This window comes from Chelonia mydas, chromosome 4 (assembly GCF_015237465.2).
Source record: "Chelonia mydas isolate rCheMyd1 chromosome 4, rCheMyd1.pri.v2, whole genome shotgun sequence".
NCBI classification, from domain to species: Eukaryota; Metazoa; Chordata; order Testudines; family Cheloniidae; genus Chelonia; species Chelonia mydas.
This window is the reverse complement of record NC_057852.1, coordinates 121,332,713-121,350,767: the sequence shown is the minus strand read 5'-3', so window position 1 is coordinate 121,350,767 and position 18,055 is coordinate 121,332,713. Positions and strand designations below refer to the sequence as shown.

The following is an 18,055-nucleotide window of genomic DNA, read 5'->3' as shown; positions in this document are numbered from 1 at the left end:
TTGATAATTTAAATAAAAATAAATAAAACCAAAACCACCCTCAAATAAAAACCACCCTCAAGATGCATGCAGTACTCCTCCATGATTTCATGGTCATGTTATTGTCTTTTTGGCTTTCTCTTTTCCCAGGCTCTCCAAATGATTGTGTTTCCTCTTGTTGTTTTTGTATTAATTTAGATTGTAAATTCTGTGGAGTAGAAACTCATTTTGGTAACGTGTCGTGTGCATTGATGGTGGGAGGGGGCTCCAGGCAGGGTGTTGGGGTGCAGGAGGATGCTCTGGGCTGGGGCAGGGTGTTGGGGTGTGGGAGGGGGCTTCGGGCTGGGCAGGGAGTTGGGATGTGTTAGGGGGAGCGGGCTCTGGGCGGTGCTTACATCAGGCGGCTCCTGGGAAGCAGTGGCATGTCATCATCCCCCGTCTTAGGCAGAAGCGCGGCCAGGCGGCTCTGCGCGCTGCAGGTGCCTCCCCCGCAGCTCCCGTTGGCCATGGTTCCTGGCCAGTGGGAGCTGCGCAGTTGGCACTCAGGGTGGGGGCAGTGCACAGAGGCACATTAGCCATCCCTCCACCTAAGAGCCAGAGAGACATGTCGCTACTTCCTGGGAGCTGCGCGGAGCCTGCCAGCTCCGCGCCAACCGGACTTTTAAGAGCTGCCAGGGTCCCTTTTCCACTGAATGTTCCGGTCGAAAACTGGACACCTGGCTACCCCCTAATCTTAACTGGTGTCCCTCAATAAGTCTAGAACTAAGAGAAACCGTTTCTGTGCTGTGTTTGAGCTTAACTTTTGAAACATTTAAATCTACATCCTTTTCCATTGTTATTCTTAGTATGTGCCTATTTCTAAACATCTTTAACAGAGCATCCAAACACATATTACGTATTTGCAAGCATTTTAATTCAATAGTTCATTATAACAAACCATTGTTTTGTGTTCCATCATGCCTTAATATTGAAATATGCAAATTAGCAAATTGTTATTTAATTGTTGTCCACCCGTAGGTTCCCTAAGTAGTGGTGGTGATCACTGCAGTAGCAAAGCCCTCTAGTTCTTCATTGGATGCACAACAGCTTCCATGTTAATCTTTGCTGAAACTTTTTGTGTGTGTACTTAATCAAGATACTAAAGGTAGTTCAGCCATACAGATAGATCAATAGTTTCTAATTAAAAAGAAATATAAAGTTAAAACTATGTACCACACTATTCTTAGTTTCCATAAGACTGAAAATTTGCCTAGGAAGACATGTATGACAATTTCATAATTAAACTTTCAGTGCTTCCCAGCTGAGTCCTTTGGAGGAATCTCGGAAGAGCTGTACCATTGGAATGGCTGGAATGGTTTTGTCCCTTCTTTCAACGGCCTGGTTCCCACTGGATCTTTCTGCACATCAAGATGCTTTGATTTTGGCTGGAAACTTGCTTGCAGGTAGACAAAAATTGTTGGGCTATGTCAGTGTGTGCTCAGTGTTTTAATCTACGTTATGTAGTCAGAATGCCCCATCATCATTTCACTCTAAGCGATAAAATACTTGCAAGCTTCAGAGCTGAAGAAATGCAGGGCAAAAAAAAAAAAAAGTTGTTGTTATACCCATGGGGTTTTGGATTATCTTTCAAGTCTAATGGTTTCTCCTTGTTGGGCTGGGCATCTGATGCTCCTGCTAGATCTGTGGGCCTTCTCAAATTTTAATAATATTTGTACAGTTGGCTTTCCCTATATATGACCTGATATTATGGTAAGGATATTAAGTATCAGAGGAGTAGCCATGTTAGTCTGTATCCACAAAACAACAAGGAGTCTGTGGCACCTTAAAGACTAACAGATTTATTTGGGCATAAGGTTTCATGGGTAAAATACCCCACTTCTGTAATTTTCACTCCATGCATCTGAAGAGACAGGCATAAATATACTGGCACATGAAGAGAAGGGAGTTACTTTACAAGTGGAGAACCAGTGTTGACAAGGCCAATTCAGTCAGAGTGGATGTGGTTCATTCCCACTAACTGATGAGGAGGGGTCAATACTAAGAGAGGGAAAATTGCTTTTGTAGGGAGCCAGCCACTCCCAGTCCCTATTCAAGCCCAAATGAATGGTGTTAAGCTTGCAAATGAATTGTAGCTCTGCAGTTTCTCTTTGAAGTTCGTTTTTGAAGTTTTTTTATTGAAGGATGGCTACTTTTAAATCTGTTGTTGAATGCCTAGGGAGACTGAAATATTCTCCTACTGGCTTTTGTATGTTTTATATGTTGTATGCCACATTCCTGATGTCTGATTTGTGTCAGTTTATTCTTTTACGTAGAGACTGTCCGGTTAGGCCAATGTACATAGCAGAGGGGTATTGCTAGCACATGATGGCATATATCACATTAGTGGATGTGCAGGTGACTGAACCCCTGATGGTGTGGCTGATGTGGCTGGGTCCTGTGATGGTGTCGCTAGAGTAGATATGGGGACAGAATAGGCAACAGGGTTTGTTCCAGGGATTGGTTCCTGGGTTAGTCTTTCCGTGGTATGGTGTGTAGTTGCTGGTGAGTATTTGCTTCAGGTTGGGGGGCTGTCTGTAAGTGAGGACTGGCCTGCCTCCCAAGGTCTGTGAGAGTAAGGGATCGTTTTCCAGGATAGGCTGTCGATCATTGATGATGTGCTGGAGAGGTTTTAGCTGGGTGCTGTACGTGATGGCCAGTGGTGTTCTGTTGTTTTCCTTGTTGGGCTTGTCCTGTAGTAGGTGACTTCTGGGTATCCATCTCGCTCTGTCAATCTGTTTCCTCACTTCCTCACATGGGTATTGTAGTTTTAAGAATGCTTGATAAAGATCTTGTAGGTGTTTGTCTTTGAGGGACTGGAGCAAATTCGGTTGTATCTTAGGGCTTGGCTGTAAACAGTGGATTATGTGATGTGTCCTGGGTGGAAGCTGGAGGCACGTAGGTAAGTATAGTGTGACAGATTTATGTTACCAATCTGCCTGAGGCATCAGATGATCAGGCTGAGGCCACAGGATCATTAGGAGAGGAGATGAAGGAGCACACCAAGTGACTAAGTTTTAAAGCTTTATTAATAAAATAACAATGGTGAGTGCTGGATCCACCCCCACGTCACTCGGAGGAAGAAAAAAGCATTAGTGCCCGAGCCCTAACCCACTTTCATATTCACAAACGCACAACCCAAGGCTGGCCAAGCCTGGGTGTAACGTAAGAAGAAGAGGGGGAAGGGTAGACGAGAGATCTGTCCTGTGCACAGGCCATCCAGGGTCCGCTGTTAGTGTCCGACTTGCTTTGGCTCTTGAGAGGATTTTTAAGTCCTGGGTTCTTCTGGGGCATTTTGTTCAGGGACCGCTGTCCACCGTACTGTTTGTACCGGTCCAAACCGGCTTTCTGTGGCTTCCTCAGCCTTCTCAAAACACACCAGCTTCAGGGATGTGAAACTGTTAGTATTTCCCCTCGCTGGCCTTCACCGTCTCACTAGTTTTTGCAATCCCCTGCAGTCTTGTTCAGTTTACTTCTCTTTTCTCACGGCTGGTTGGGTTTGGAATCCAGGCTCCCGTTTTTCTTGGCATCAGAGTGTCTGCATGTGTGCATTGGCCTTGGGTGGCTGGAGTCAGCTTCTTATCTTTGGACCGAGCTAGATCGTCAAGTTAACCCGTTCCTTTCTCCCTTCCTCCCCCTTTGGCCTCTCGCAACCTGCAAAGGAATCTTTCGCTCCACACTCACACCTTCAACCCCTCCCAAAATCCTTTCCCATGCATATGCATATATAGGCGTTAGCAATATACAATGCTGATGCTTACCCAGAGGCCCCCCTGGGGGGCAATTTTACTGTGACTGGGACATTCTCATGGGGCAGTTTTACTGTGAGAATAGCGATCAGTATGTTTCCAGAATAGGCTGATGTTTGTGACCATCGCTTATTTGCACTGTAGTGTCCAGGAAGTGGATCTCTTATGTGGACTGGTCCAGGCTGAGGTTGATGGTGAGGTGGAAATTGTTGAAATCCAGCTGGAATTCTTCAAGGGCCTCCTTCCTGTGGATCCATATGATGAAGATGTCATCAGTGTAGAGCAAGTTAAGGAGGGGCACTAGGGGACGAGAGCTGAGGAAGCGTTGTTCTAAGTCAGCCATAAAAATGTTGGTGTACTGTGAGGCCGTGCAGGTACCCATAGTAGTGATACTGACTTGAAGGTATAAGTTGTCCCCAAATCTGAAATGGTTGTGGGTGAGGACGATGTCACAAAGCTGAGCCACTGGGTGTGCCATGGCCTCATCAGGGATACTATTTCTGACTGTTTGTAGTCCATCCTCGTGTGGAATATTGGTGTAAAGAGCTTCTACATCCATGGTGGCCAGGATGGTGTTTTCAGGAGGATCACCAATGCATTGTAGTTTCCTCAGGAAGTCGGTGGTGTTTCAAAGATAGGTAGGAGTGTTGGTAGTGTACGGTCTGAGGAGAGAGTCCAAATAGTCACATAATCCTGCTGTAAGAGTGCCAATGCCTGAGATGATGGAGCGTCCAGGATTTCCAGGTTTATGGATCTTGGGAAGCTGATAGAATACCCCTGGTCGGGTCTCTAGGGGGGTGTGTCTGTGTAGATTTGTTCCTGTGCTATAGCGGGGAGTTTCTTGAGCAGATGGTGTAGTTTCTTTTGGTACTCCTCAGTGGGATCAGAGGATGGTCGCCTGTAGAATGTGTGTTAGAGAGTTGCCTGGCAGCCTCCTGTTCATATTGGCCAAACCGGACAGTCTCTACGTAAAAGGACACTAATCAGACGTCAGAAATGGTAACATACAACAGCCAGTAGGAGAACACTTCAGTCTCCCTGGACGTTCAATAACAGATTTAAAAGTAACCATCCTTCAACAAGAAAACTTCAAAAACAGATTTCGAAGAGAAACTGCAGAGCTACAATTCATTGCAAACTTAACACCATTCATTTGGGCTTGAATTGAGACTGGGAGTGGCTGGCTCCCTACAAAAGCTCCCTCTCTCTCTCTTAATATTGATCCCTCCTCATCAGTTACGGGGAGTGGACCACATCCACTCTGACTAAATTGGCCTTGTCAACACTGGTTCTCCACTTGTAAAGTAACTCCCTTCTCTTCTTGTGCCTATGTCTGTAATTTTCACTCCATGCATCTGAAGAAGTGGGGTTTTTTACCCACGAAAGCTTATGCCCAAATAAATCTGGTAAGGATATTTTCCTTCTTCCCAATACCACTTTACAGCGCTCTACAGGATGACTACCAGATGCCTTTTGGAGTCGGTCCTGCTGGATTTTAATTGGCTAAAGGATCCACTGTTAACACAAGGCACAATCCTCTCTCTTGACATCAGGCCAATAGGTTACTAGCCAACACATGACTTTAGCAAAAACCTAAACCAAGGCCTTTCGCGTGGTAATAATAACTGTAGTTTTAAGGCTGGAATAATCACATAAAGCCCAGGTTTCCACCTGGTCTGTGCTTTTTGAACCTTTTGAGATCTCTCCATTTTTAAATAACAGTGAGGAGAAGGGATCTGTGTATGGAATGGCCCGTATTGGATCTGTAGGTAGCAGAACATATTTCTCAAGTTACTTTTAGATTTCTTTAGGCTCAGACTTCATGCCTAAAACAACTTGGTTTTGATACTTGACTTACTAATGCATATTGTGTGCATGTAGCTATATACTACTACTGTCTGTATAGACATAAGACATGATGTGTGGGTATATATATTTACAATTCAAATAAAATGTAATTTTATTTAAAGTAGTGTGGAGAAAGTGTGTGCAAGCATCTTATCTCTAAACTGTTTAAGATTTTATTTTTCCTTGTCTTGTAATCTCTGCTCATATGGAGAATATAATTGACTTAAAGATGCAACTTTTAAAATAGTTTCTGCTAACATTTCTTAAATACCAGTTTTCTTAAATAATGGGCTTGTTATTTCAGCAAGTGCCCCCAAATCTTTGAAAACCCCCTGGACTACTGAAGAAGATATGAATCCAGGTGCTGCTAAACAAGAGGAGCCATGGCCAGCTTTGGCTGACCGAACTCTTGTTAGTTTGGTAGAACAACTCTTTTCTCATTTGCTGAAGACCATTAATATTTGTGCTCATGTGGTGGATGATGTTGCTCCTGGCCCAGCAATAAAGGTATGATTTTTATTACGTTTTATGACTCCAAAATGCTTGTGATATAAAGAGCTGTTGTTGAGTTGTGCATCTTATTGCAGATGATTTAGACAGCCAGATATATTTATTTTGGTGGGGTGTTCAGGGATGAGGGTGGGTGTATGTGAGGAAAGCTAGTGACGTTAAAGAGGCACTAACAGTTGTCTTCTGATTTAGTTTTTTGTTGAACTCCATTGTTCTAAGTTTCAACCTTTTTATAAGATATTATCTTTCTCTCTGATATTTTTCCTTGTAGCAAATATCCCGCCAGCTCTAGCCTTTGTTTCATAGGGTTAAGAATGTGTTGGTCTTCTTCAGTCACTGAGAGTTAGTTTGCACTGTGATCAGATGTGCGATTGCAGCATGGCCTGGCATACCTACACTATTATTAATCTAGCTAGTACAGCTAAAAATAGCAGTGAAGACGTGGCAGCGTGGGCCTCAGTGAGGGTTAGCAACACGAATAAGTGGCTAGCGTCTCATGCTGCCTTTTCTTCACTCCGATTTTTAGCCATGCTAGCAAGCACGGATATGCCATCCCATGCTGCCACCAGACCTCCAAGTGCAGGGTGGATGTATCCTGAGTGGTAGCATCATTATTGCTGCTGTTGCAGCTCTCCAGAGGGTTTATTAATATTTATCCCTTCTGTCTCATTTATCAATAACCATAACATTTTAATGCCTCCCAAGAATATAGAAATAACAACCTTCTTTCTTCCTGCATGAGAAATAGTTTGATTAGTTTTAAAATTTATTTTTATTTTTATTTGCTTATTGGAAGAACTGACTGAGAATGTGAAGGCAAAGAAACAAGTTATGCATTTAGTTTAGAAAATATTGAAGTACATGGTCATTCCTACCTCTGGGGGAGCAAGTTTATTTTCTGTCTACTGCATTCATGAGCCTCCCCCTTGTTGGTGGACAGTTTCATTTTTCTTGTAGAATTTAGCTCTCATGGAGTTAGGTCATGGTCATGGAAGGAGAGATGATCTCTCAAGTCACCAAGGTTAATCCCATGGAAGACTTGAGCATCAGAGCAGAAACCTTGACCTATACTCTGTACTATGGAGGAGCCAGTAGAGAGGTCAAAGCACTGGGGTCATGCACTTATGCTAAATTGTTGCCAAGTGCTACTTTCAGTCTGGTTGGCTGGCTTGTTATGCAGCCCCAAACACATTTTAAATTGAAAGAGGCTGTTTTTAGTGTTCGGATATACAGTGGGAGGTTTGTTTTATAGAATGTAGCTTGAAAGGTATTGCTCGCCACATTTTTTTAATGTAGACTAAATTCTGAGACTTAACTACATAATGTCCATTAAGGGTGTCAGGCTGCTAAGGATATAGTTGAATGCTTTTGCTATTCTTTTACCTGTTTGGAACCCAGAGAAATTTAGTAATAAAACTTAATCTGTGTCCTTGGTCTTTGTAGTTCTTATGCTCAAATTGAGACTTAAAATATTACTGTATTCTCCTCTCCTCTCCAACACAATTGCATCCTGGCCGCCTGTCACCGTGCCTCAGGGGGTCACAGCTGAGAATACCAGATTCTGGACAAACTGCTGAGAAATGGGGCAGACCCACCCCAAACTGGTGATTATTCTTCCATAAGATATATCAAGCCAGTAACAAAAGCAAACTTCTGTCTCACCATACCAGTTAACAAGAAGTCAGAAATGCAGTGTTCTTAGGCATTCCAGCACTTATTTTACCACCCAGACACTAGACTATATGAAGAGTGGTTATCTAAAACCAATTTAATCAAACAAGGGGTTCTTCTAATTCCAAGAGATCAGCCACATAGCCAGGTAAATGTATAACTCAGGTCTTACCCAATAATCACTTTGTTTCCAATCCTTTAGTATCTAATATCTAAAGGTTTATAAGAGAAAAGGATGAGAGAGTCAAAATGGTCAAAGGAATCAAATACAAAAATTTTGCAGTGGTTGTATGTATCAGGTTTGAAGCAGTGATGGAATAAATTGCTGGTTTGTAAAGTCTCTGGTAGCTTCCAAAAGATTGGAAGGTCTCCAGTCCATTGGTTATAATGCTTCTGTTAGTGTAAGTTCATAGTCCAGAGTTCAGAGCAGGAAAGAGGCAAAATGGATATGCTTCCAGGGTTTTTTATACATCCTCCCATGTGGAATGGACGCTCTCAGTCTTCATTTGTGGAAAAGTACAGGTACAAGATAGAGTCCAGGGTCACATGAGCTAATCACATGCCCTTGCATGCTTTGATGAGTCACAGAAGTAGCCATTATGCATATTCTGGCTAAAAGGTCCTCAGGCAAGCCAGTTGGATGGGGATAAACTTTTATGACCCATTGTGTTAGTTGATGGGCCATCAACTTGAATGGTCAATTCAGTGTGCTGGCTAGACTGGATGTAAACTACCTGATGGGTGTTAATCCAGGAACGCAAACACTTGGAATACAGGTGTATAGTCAATATTCATAACTTTAGATATAAAGATGATACATGCATACAAACAGGATAATCATATTTGATAGATTGTAACTTTTCCATTGATACCTTACATGACATACTCTGTATAATATTTGTTGCAATTATATAACAATGGTAGCAACAAAGATCTGCGTGGTCATATTTTAATCATACAGCGTCACATCCCCAAACTAATAAGATTAGGTGCAACCATTGTTGAAAAAGGCAGGTGTAATTAAACATGTGTATCCCTATAAATGTATTCTATGTTTAGTTGAAAGAAAAAGTGCTGATATTTAAGCTGTCACACTGTTTCAAACGTTGTTATTTCAGGCAACATTACCTTCTCTCTCAAACCCACCTTCTCTAAGTCCAATTCGTCGGAAAGGGAAAGAGAGAGAACCTGTGGAACAAACATCTGTACCAATGAGCCCTAAAAAGGGTAGTGAAACTAATCCAGGTAAGGAGATATTGTGTGTACGTACATACATGGTGTATTGGGAAGAAATACTGATTTGCATAATTCACTTTACTGTGAAGTTCCAATGTTAATTCTGAAGAAGGTTGTATATAGTCAGAAGAAGGCCAAATTATTCTCAGTACTAAATCTTGAGTGGCAATACTTTTTCATAAAGAACCCATGAACTCTTTGGTAGCAGTATGGATTTGTGCCTCTTGCTGTTACAATCATGCTTTCAAATCCCATAAACTGGTGACTAAAACCAAAAATAGTTTGTATATATGCTTTGCAAATGGAAGCTCTGCTCCTATTCAGAGCACTGAGTGGGTGATTCTGGAAAGCAAAAATCTAAATACTGAAAATATAAGAGCTTGCAGGTTTTTCTGTAGCTATTGCGGAAATAGGCAGGAGTAAAAGGAGAAAAAGTTAATTCTGCTTTAAAATAATTCTTGGGAACTTCAGTAATGAGTTCTGTATGGGTTAGCTGTCTTATTTTGTAGCTGATTTGCATATAATGTAGTGTTATATAATACTGTAAATGCCGGTCCCCTGAGTCATTCTATGAGCTTAAACACAGTTCTATTCTAATCATTCAAATATATATGTTGACTCATATTACAGTGCATTTCAAAGTGGTTAAATTAAATATTCAAGAACACCATGGAATATAGTTAATGTGCTAATTGATCAGGATTATTTTTCTCTTTTCATAAGCTACTAGGCAAACTGATACTTCAGGGCCTGCTCCAACAAGCAAATCGTCGTCACTGGGCAGTTTCTATCATCTTCCATCGTATCTCAAGTTATATGATGTCTTGAAAGCTACCCATGCTAACTATAAGGTACAATACCATGTCCTTCAGGTGAAATACAAGAAAACTCTTTTCTGCTAGTGTTACACTACCCCATGTTGTAAGTTTCATTCTTCTTTGAGTGCTTGTCCATATTGTCCACTGGTGGTGTGAATTTGCCCTAAGAACTGAAATTCATATTCTTTTGGCCAGCAGTATCCTTTGTGGCAATACCGGCACCCTCAGTGTCTTTGTCCCTCCAACCCGAAGGCATATAAAGGGCGGGCCAACCCCAGCCATCCCTCGATTCCTTCTCAGTGTCCATGGCTAGTAGTTGGAACTTGCAGTGTCTACACTTCTCGTCGCTGTGTAGCCTGTCCATTGTGTAGTAAATAGATACACACTTAGCAGTTCTTATGCTCAAATAAATTTGTTAGTCTCTAAGGTGCGACAAGTACTCCTTTTCTTTTTGCGTATACGGACTAACACAGCTGCTACTCAGAAACCTGTCATTTTTGATAGTGTTTCCTTTCCTCATTTGAGGAGACAAAACTTTCCTTTGCCTGTAGGACTTTCCCAGTACCTGGTCCAGTCATTATGATTGAACACAAATCTCTAGGCTTTAAAAGTTTCCTTGCATGCGAGGCGGTAGTTCCTCCTAATGATGGGCACACATGGTGCTTAATGTTCCTTGGTAAGGGGTACATGCTATGTACTATTGTAAATCATTTTCAAAGAACTCAAAAGGCAAGAATCCCACCTGAAATAGCTTCTAAATAGACATTGAGGCATCCTTCTTCATATCCTGCAGTGGCTAGGGCTGAAAATCTTGAGCAATCGTCCTCAGTGCTTCCACCAGCTCCTGTGCTCTAAAAATTCATCCTCCTCAACTGGTAAAACCTTTGGGGCTGGGGGAAGAAAAGAGTACAGAGCCTCTAAGGGAAAGAGATGTAGGTCTCCTTCACCAGGTCCTACTTCAGGAAGCCAGAAATCCTCTCAAATTGCCTTTGAAAAGAGTAGTTCAATGCCCCAGAAGGGTCCCTCTGGCACTCACTAAGTCACCAGGCACTGTGTTCAAGGACTGGCCTCTTTGGTACCTTGGAAATTGTCCAATACTGACATCTTGGTACCAATATAGCCAGTAACGACGACTATGGTTCTGATGCCCTCCATTTGCTTGCCTCCAGCACTGGAACCCTCAGTACTGAAACCCTACATAGTGTAAAGGATTCCCGTGGTACTGGACTCAACGCTGTTTGGAGTGAAAGTACCTTTACCAGTTCTGAGAGCATTAGCAGTACCAATTGGGATATGGCCTGAGTGCTTGTCTCTACAGTGAGTTAGTGAGCATCAAGCTGGGATGCAAATCTGCAGACATCCAGTGTGCCGCTCACTAACTGTCCATACAGAGCCTTTTGCTGTGCACTAAAATTTCCTGAGTGTGCTTTGACTTTCTGTAATAAGTTTGACCCAGTAGGGAACTTCTAGTGTGCAGCAGCAGGGTCCACACACAGTTTCTGTGCAGCACACTGCAGTGCTATAGGTTAATATTGAAGCTTGCTGCTTACTAAATGATTGTATATACAAGTCATGAGTGTGTTCCCCTTATTCTGTCTGGTACTTCTCTCTCTTTGCAAGAGGAATACTCCTCTTCTGGCTCAGATAATAGCAGGGAGGTGTCACCGGTGCATTCCCTGAGGTCTAGGTATTCAGATCCGTACACCTTAGAGAGGGAGTTGAGGGCTCATTTTTATTACCCCAGACATAGAGCTCTGAGACCTACTCCTTGGTATTTGCCCCCATGACCCTTGCATCATATAGGCACCATGGGAATTACATCAGGCCAGAAGACCAGCTCTGTAACCCAGTCCACAAAGGGACATTACAGTCAACTCAAACTGCAGCTCTTTCAACAACAACAATCGGGCCTCTGATGAGGACTTAGAGGTGGAGGTCTGTTCTATCCCAGCACCCATTTTTTCTTTCTCTAACTTCCACCTGACTAATAACTTTGCTGGGTTAAAACCTTTACTCTTCTAACTATTTTGACCAGGTTACACTGGATCTTCAGAACAACATCGAAAAATTTGGAGGTTTCCTGCGATCTGCTCTGGATGTCCTCTCTCAAATTTTGGAACTTGCAACTCTTCAAGACATTGGAAAGGTGTGTTGCTTTATTTAATATAATGTGAAATGAGCCATATTTATAACGTGCATAGGGAAGCAAGTATTTAATGAAATTTTAGTTCATCCTTCCAGTATTAGTGCTTGGAAAGGCTGACAGATCTTGGAGACAATTACAAAATATTGGGTTGCATAGTAAGTGAACTTTAAAGCATGGGTGTCATATCTTCTTTTTTCATATGGCATTTGAAAAGCAATGTGCTGGGATTATAATTGAATTTGAAGATTTGAAAGGCTTTCTAATCCTTCTGGGGCAGCTAGATGGATCCCCCCTTGTGCAACCACTGTAAGCATGAGTGGGACAGTTGTCCATGATGAGTTGTGTGATTTGTACCTCACCACAGTCAGAATTTGGTGATTATTTCATTTTTGATTTGTGGAGAAAATATCCACACTTAACTAATTAAAACATCATCAGTAGGTTTACTATGTAAAGTTAACTACTGAAAAGCTGAATAATTTTGCATAATTTAAGATAGTGTTTTCATTTTTCAAGGAAGTTAGAGATCTTTGAGTCTTACTCTTATTATAGTCACATAATTATACTATATTTATATTAAATGAAGAAAATAATCAGGTTTTGCTCTTTTTTTCCCCTGAGTTTGATATTTTCAGATCTTAATTTAACTGGGCTGTTCAACTTGGTGGTCTCTGACATTCCTTAAAAAGTTTGTATGCAAGTGTAGATTTAAATTGTAACTTTCTGGGTTTCTTTCTGGTACATATTTCTGGTTTTAAAGTCTACAGTTTTGCATTTTTTTGTCTGAGAATTATGTAATAATAGCTTCTCTTTTACTTCATGAAGAAATTTTGATTAAATGACTGTTAAACTTGTGTCTAGTGCGTTGAAGAGATTTTGGGATATCTGAAATCCTGTTTCAGTAGAGAACCAATGATGGCAACAGTTTGTGTACAGCAGGTAAGGAAGTAACTTTTGTTTGTATTTGGGGGGGGTGGCAGTGTTAGCACTGAGTTAGCACAACTATTCTCATTCTGAAGGAAGGGAGTGTAGGGGAAGAGAGCTTCATCTAAGAAACAACCTGGTAGTGGCCAGGGAAGATAGAATAGATAAATTCTTTTAGGTCACTTTAAATCACTTATGTGATTTGTTCTGGAACCCCTTGTGCCATCTGAGTAATTTCTCTTGACACACTAACCCTTATTAAAGGAGCTTTATTATTAAGTGTCAGGAGACAAATTATTCCAGTTATCTGGTAACAGAGTGCATTTAAGAGAGGGTAGGAAGCACAGTTTAAAGGACTGGTAGGGAGTTGAGAGATCTGGGTACTATTCTTGACTTTCCCATAGATTTCTTATGTGACCTCTGGGGTACTTAATATGCCTGTTCTCATCCTCCCTCTTCCCCCCTAACCTGATGAGCCTCCCATTGAGGTGGTGAGGCTTAATTAATTGAGGTTCATAAATTATTTGATTCTTGAATTAAAGGTGCAATAGAATCACAGTATTATTTTTATATAATTCTTAATTTTATGGGTTTCTTTTATCCCTCAGCATAATGAGTTTCTGGCAGTTTATTGTTGAGGTTTATCTAGCACCTATTTTAGGCTCTAATTTAAAAAAAATACAGAAGTAAACTAACTATTTTACCGTAAAGTTAATCAAATACTTAATTACAAAATTAGTACGTTTTTAGAGTACCCTACTAAACACAAAGACTTCCAACTATACCCACTCTTCATGGATTCAATAGTGTTGTCTATGATGTCCTAGCATGACCTAGTAGGCACAAGTCAAATATGCATGCTCCCTATAACATTTCTTTGTAAAGGCTACCACAAGGAAAACTCTAGTTATGACTTTGGTCGTAGATGACCTGGGCCATATAGGAACCAGTGATGGGATTGAAAGATAAAAAACAGGTGAAAACACAAAAAATAATTTATAAGTATATATTAAAAAAAATAAATTATAGACAGTAGTCTTCATCAGAACCAAATTCAGTGCAAGTGATCAAGTTTCTTCTCAGTTTTGCTTGCTTTCATGGTTGGCTTAGTTCCAACAGCAAATAAAGAAGCTTCTTATTCAAGGTAAACAACAAGCCATAAAATTCCATTCATATTTAAGTAAAAGCTTATTAAAAGGTATTTTAAAAATGTAGAAACAAAATCCAGTTTTCATAGGATGGCATACCAGACTGATTACATATAGACATTTGGGGTGGACTCGCATAGTTGAGTATTTTGTGCTGGTAGCTTGTAATTCAGCTAGGGTAAGATACAGTATGAAGCTGCACTGTCCCAGGAGCAAGGCTGGGACGGAGTCTCTCCCAGTTCAGTCCTTCCTCTTCCCCCTTTGCTGAATGGGGGGAAGTATGCTGCGCCATCTCTTTTCTTCCCATGCTGCACTGGCACTATAAAGCTTTCTCTAGTACTGAAAGATTGAGTCAGTCTGGGATCTTATCTTAAGCAATGGCTTGTTCCAGCCTTGGAAGACTGAGCTTAGTTTGGAAGCCTGTCAGAGGGCTGTACCAGCCTGAAAAGATTTTGTTTAACCTGGACAAAATATTGCTTTAATTCCAAGGGTGGGGCTTGCTTTAGCAGGTCACTATATTGTTTTGAAGATGCCATGGGAATTTTTGTAACTTATGTCCATATCTATGGGAACTAAAAGTGTTTAGTGTATTTTTTCTTTATTTTTAAGGTTCCTGAGTTTATGAAGGGGAAAGAACCAGAAATAGTATTTGAGTCCATGATGCACAGTTGGCACGTTAGACTACCGTGTGACAGCCTCATTCATAAAATGCTTTTTGGGAGGGTGGGGATTCAAGTCATGTTGTTTCAGAAATGTTCATTTTTTTCACATCTTTCCTTAGTTGCTGAAGACTTTATTTGGAACAAACTTGGCATCTCAATATGATGGCTTATCATCAAACCCCAGCAAATCTCAAGGCAAAGCCCAGCGTTTAGGCTCTTCTAATTTGAGGCCTGGTCTTTATCATTACTGCTTCATGGCTCCTTATACGCACTTTACACAGGCACTTGCTGATGCGAGTCTAAGGAACATGGTACAGGCAGAGCAGGAACATGATGCTTCAGGGTAACTGTTACTGTTTTTCACGTGTATGTGGTATAGTGTGTTAACTTTCATCAGACTAATCAAAATATTCTAGCTGAAAACAATAAATCATAACATCATTAAAAGTACTGAACAGGGCTGTTGTGAAGGTTTAAATTATTGAAGTCTCTTACATATTGAAATTATAATATATTGTCAGTTGTCAATAGCAGGAATTTTTCTTTTATAGTCTTTTGAAATAACATATTTTATCTTGCCTTTACTAATTTGATCTCTGGGACCATACTATATTATGGATAGGACAAACGTGCTTCACAAAGCAAAGTGGAAAATAAATTTAATGCAAAAATATAGCCTTTGTATATATCTATATTTAGAAGAAAATGTTAAGGTTATATATGTGCTATTTAATAAATATTAATATTAATACTGGTGTGTTAAACTCTCTTTATTTTTCACTAATTGGCATTCGTGTTGAGAGTCTTGAGAGGCAAAGGAATGGAGACTAAATTCTCCTCTCAAGCCTGCAGTTAGTCAGGCTACAAATATATTAGTAGGACAATGTGCGGAAATTTGCATTGTTTCTACCCTTGCTGTACAGTAGATGTTCCAGTGAATTTGTACTCTCCAATTATCTGGTTACTAAAATACTTGAAGCGAAGTAAATTTTTACTTTCTAATTTTCTCTTAGCTTACTAAAATACTGGAAGCAATCAAGCCTTATCACAAAGCTAATGTTAGATAAATAAAATATTAGTAGGGAGTGTGTATGTAAGAATTTTCTCAAATGTATTCCTTTGTTTTAATTTTTTTATTTTGACAGATGGTTTGATGTGCTGCAGAAAGTTTCTACGCAACTGAAAACTAGCCTTACAAGTGTAACAAAACATCGTGCTGACAAGGTATTTAAAATACGTTCTTAAAGAAAGAGTAAAATAAAAGGAGGGGAAAGATTTATCTTTTTATCCACATGAAGTTGTATTTTTAACCATTTGGTTTTGAACTGGAATCTCGTGTAGACAATATGTGGCTTTAAACTGTTTTTTCTTTTTCATAGAATGCTATTCACAATCACATTCGCTTGTTTGAACCCCTTGTTATAAAAGCTTTAAAGCAATATACTACAACGACGTCGGTACAACTACAGAGGCAGGTTTTAGATCTACTAGCACAGCTGGTTCAGCTACGGGTTAACTACTGTCTTCTAGATTCGGATCAGGTTAGTCACACTGTATTCTCATTTTGGTCAGTTTATAGCAGATTCGAGAACTCTAGTTCTTAGAGGGACGCTGCCAAGCTAAAATATTTTATTGTAAAAATAATTACCTTCCTTGTCCTACTAATAGCACCGTAAATGAGAACTGTGATTTAAAATTGAAATTACAGAAATTGTATTTCACTCTTCAGGGCTATGAAGATCATGATCATTTCTAGTTAGGTTCATATTTTTTGGTTGTCATGCACTATGTAGCATATGGGTGAATGTATAAATCCACAAAACCATTCATTTAGAAATAATAATTTCTAAATTATCAAAACTTCATTTGGAAATGTAATAGCCTATCTCACTGCCAAACCATTTTATTACAATGAAGATTATTAAACAGGAATATGTTATAATTACAAGTAGGGAAAAGGTGGTTTGGTTGTCAGCATCATTCTGATTATTACTTAATCAAAGTAGGCAAAGATAGAGATCTTAATTTTATATTCCCAATATGTGACATTGCGAGAATAGATTAAATTGTAGGTTGTCTGGCTGGCTGCCATTTGCATACATTATCAACTTGAGAATTTTCTCCAAAGCATACTTAATGAGGATCTGGGGACATGAATCTGCAAGTTTTATACCCACTAGCAGTTATTAATCACCATCTAACTCAGTGGTTCTCAAACTTTTGTACTGGTGACCCCTTTCACATAGTAAGCTTCTGAGTGTGACCCCCCCCACCTTATAAATTAAAAACACTTTTAAAATATATTTAGCACTATTATAAATGCTGGAGGAAAAGCGGGGTTTGGGGTGGAGGCTGACAGTTCGCAACCCCTCATGTAATAACCTTGCGACCCCCTAAGGGGTCCTGACCCCAAGTTTGAGAATCCCTGATCTGTCTTGTACACTGAATAAGTAGGGATCCTGTGGAAATAAAATTACTCTGGATTCTCACTGGTGTAAAGGTGCAGAATTTGCCCCTTTGAGTAAGGATATTTTCAGTTTTCAAAGGTTACTTCAAGCTTTCTGATGTCTCTGGGGTTCCTCATATGAGAATAGGGCAAGGTAGAGCACTGATAGCGGAGGTGGGGGGTGGGTGGGCTGGGGGAGTTGCCGATCCTGTGGTGAGGGGTTTCCCTAGGCTTCTCCTAGTGTAGTGGGTTGCAGTAGCACCCAGATAGGGCCAAATGCTGGGCACGGGGAGATGTCAGCCCTATGCCAAGGAGCACCGAATGCAAGTTGAGCTCCTGCTCCATGACTTGGGCTCCTTGGCACTAGTGTAATACAAATAATAATAAAAAAAAATCACATGATCATTTACTTTGATGTAGTACATAGTGTATAAAGTATTAGGGGGCATTTTGGCATTTGCTGATATTTGCATGCTTTGCTTTGCAACCTTCATGATCTTTTAACATACCTTATCAAATTATTTTTTTCTGTGTTAATTAAAGCACAGATGTTTCTGGTACTGACTGGTCCATAGGGGAGACTGTCCCAAGGAATTTAGACTTTAAATATTATGGCTATTAGTAAGTACCATAGCATGGCTACATGGCAATACATCTAACTGGTTTCAAGACTGAGCTTTATGGAGAATATGGTATGGTGAGATTGCCTACTATGGCATGTGGCCCATCTGTAACTGCTAGTAGCAAAATATCTCCAGCTGCTGTTCTGCCAAATGGCCGGGGCTCTGAGTTACTACAGTGAATTCTTTTCCAGGTGTCTGACAGGTGGGTCTCACTGATTGCCATATGTGAGGTCGGGAAGGAATTTTTCCCCAGCTCAGA

At 40.5% G+C, this 18,055-nt stretch overlaps 1 protein-coding gene across 4 annotated transcripts in view; it reads left to right on the top strand.

Annotated features, from left to right (window-relative positions):
• Positions 1 to 18,055, top strand: part of HTT (huntingtin) — a 189,157-nt gene that overhangs the window by 74,851 nt on the left and 96,251 nt on the right. For all 4 annotated transcript variants that reach the window (XR_006290216.1, XR_005225237.2, XM_037898170.2 and 1 more), the window contains 9 exons: positions 1,270 to 1,421; positions 5,917 to 6,119; positions 8,912 to 9,038; positions 9,753 to 9,880; positions 11,883 to 11,993; positions 12,855 to 12,932; positions 14,847 to 15,070; positions 15,873 to 15,951; positions 16,107 to 16,268. Coding sequence is in view for 2 of the 4 variants with exons in the window: in XM_037898170.2 (XP_037754098.1) it covers positions 1,270 to 1,421; positions 5,917 to 6,119; positions 8,912 to 9,038; positions 9,753 to 9,880; positions 11,883 to 11,993; positions 12,855 to 12,932; positions 14,847 to 15,070; positions 15,873 to 15,951; positions 16,107 to 16,268 (1,264 nt within the window). In the remaining 2 variants the exon portion in view is untranslated. The remainder of the gene's footprint in view (positions 1 to 1,269; positions 1,422 to 5,916; positions 6,120 to 8,911; positions 9,039 to 9,752; positions 9,881 to 11,882; positions 11,994 to 12,854; positions 12,933 to 14,846; positions 15,071 to 15,872; positions 15,952 to 16,106; positions 16,269 to 18,055) is intronic.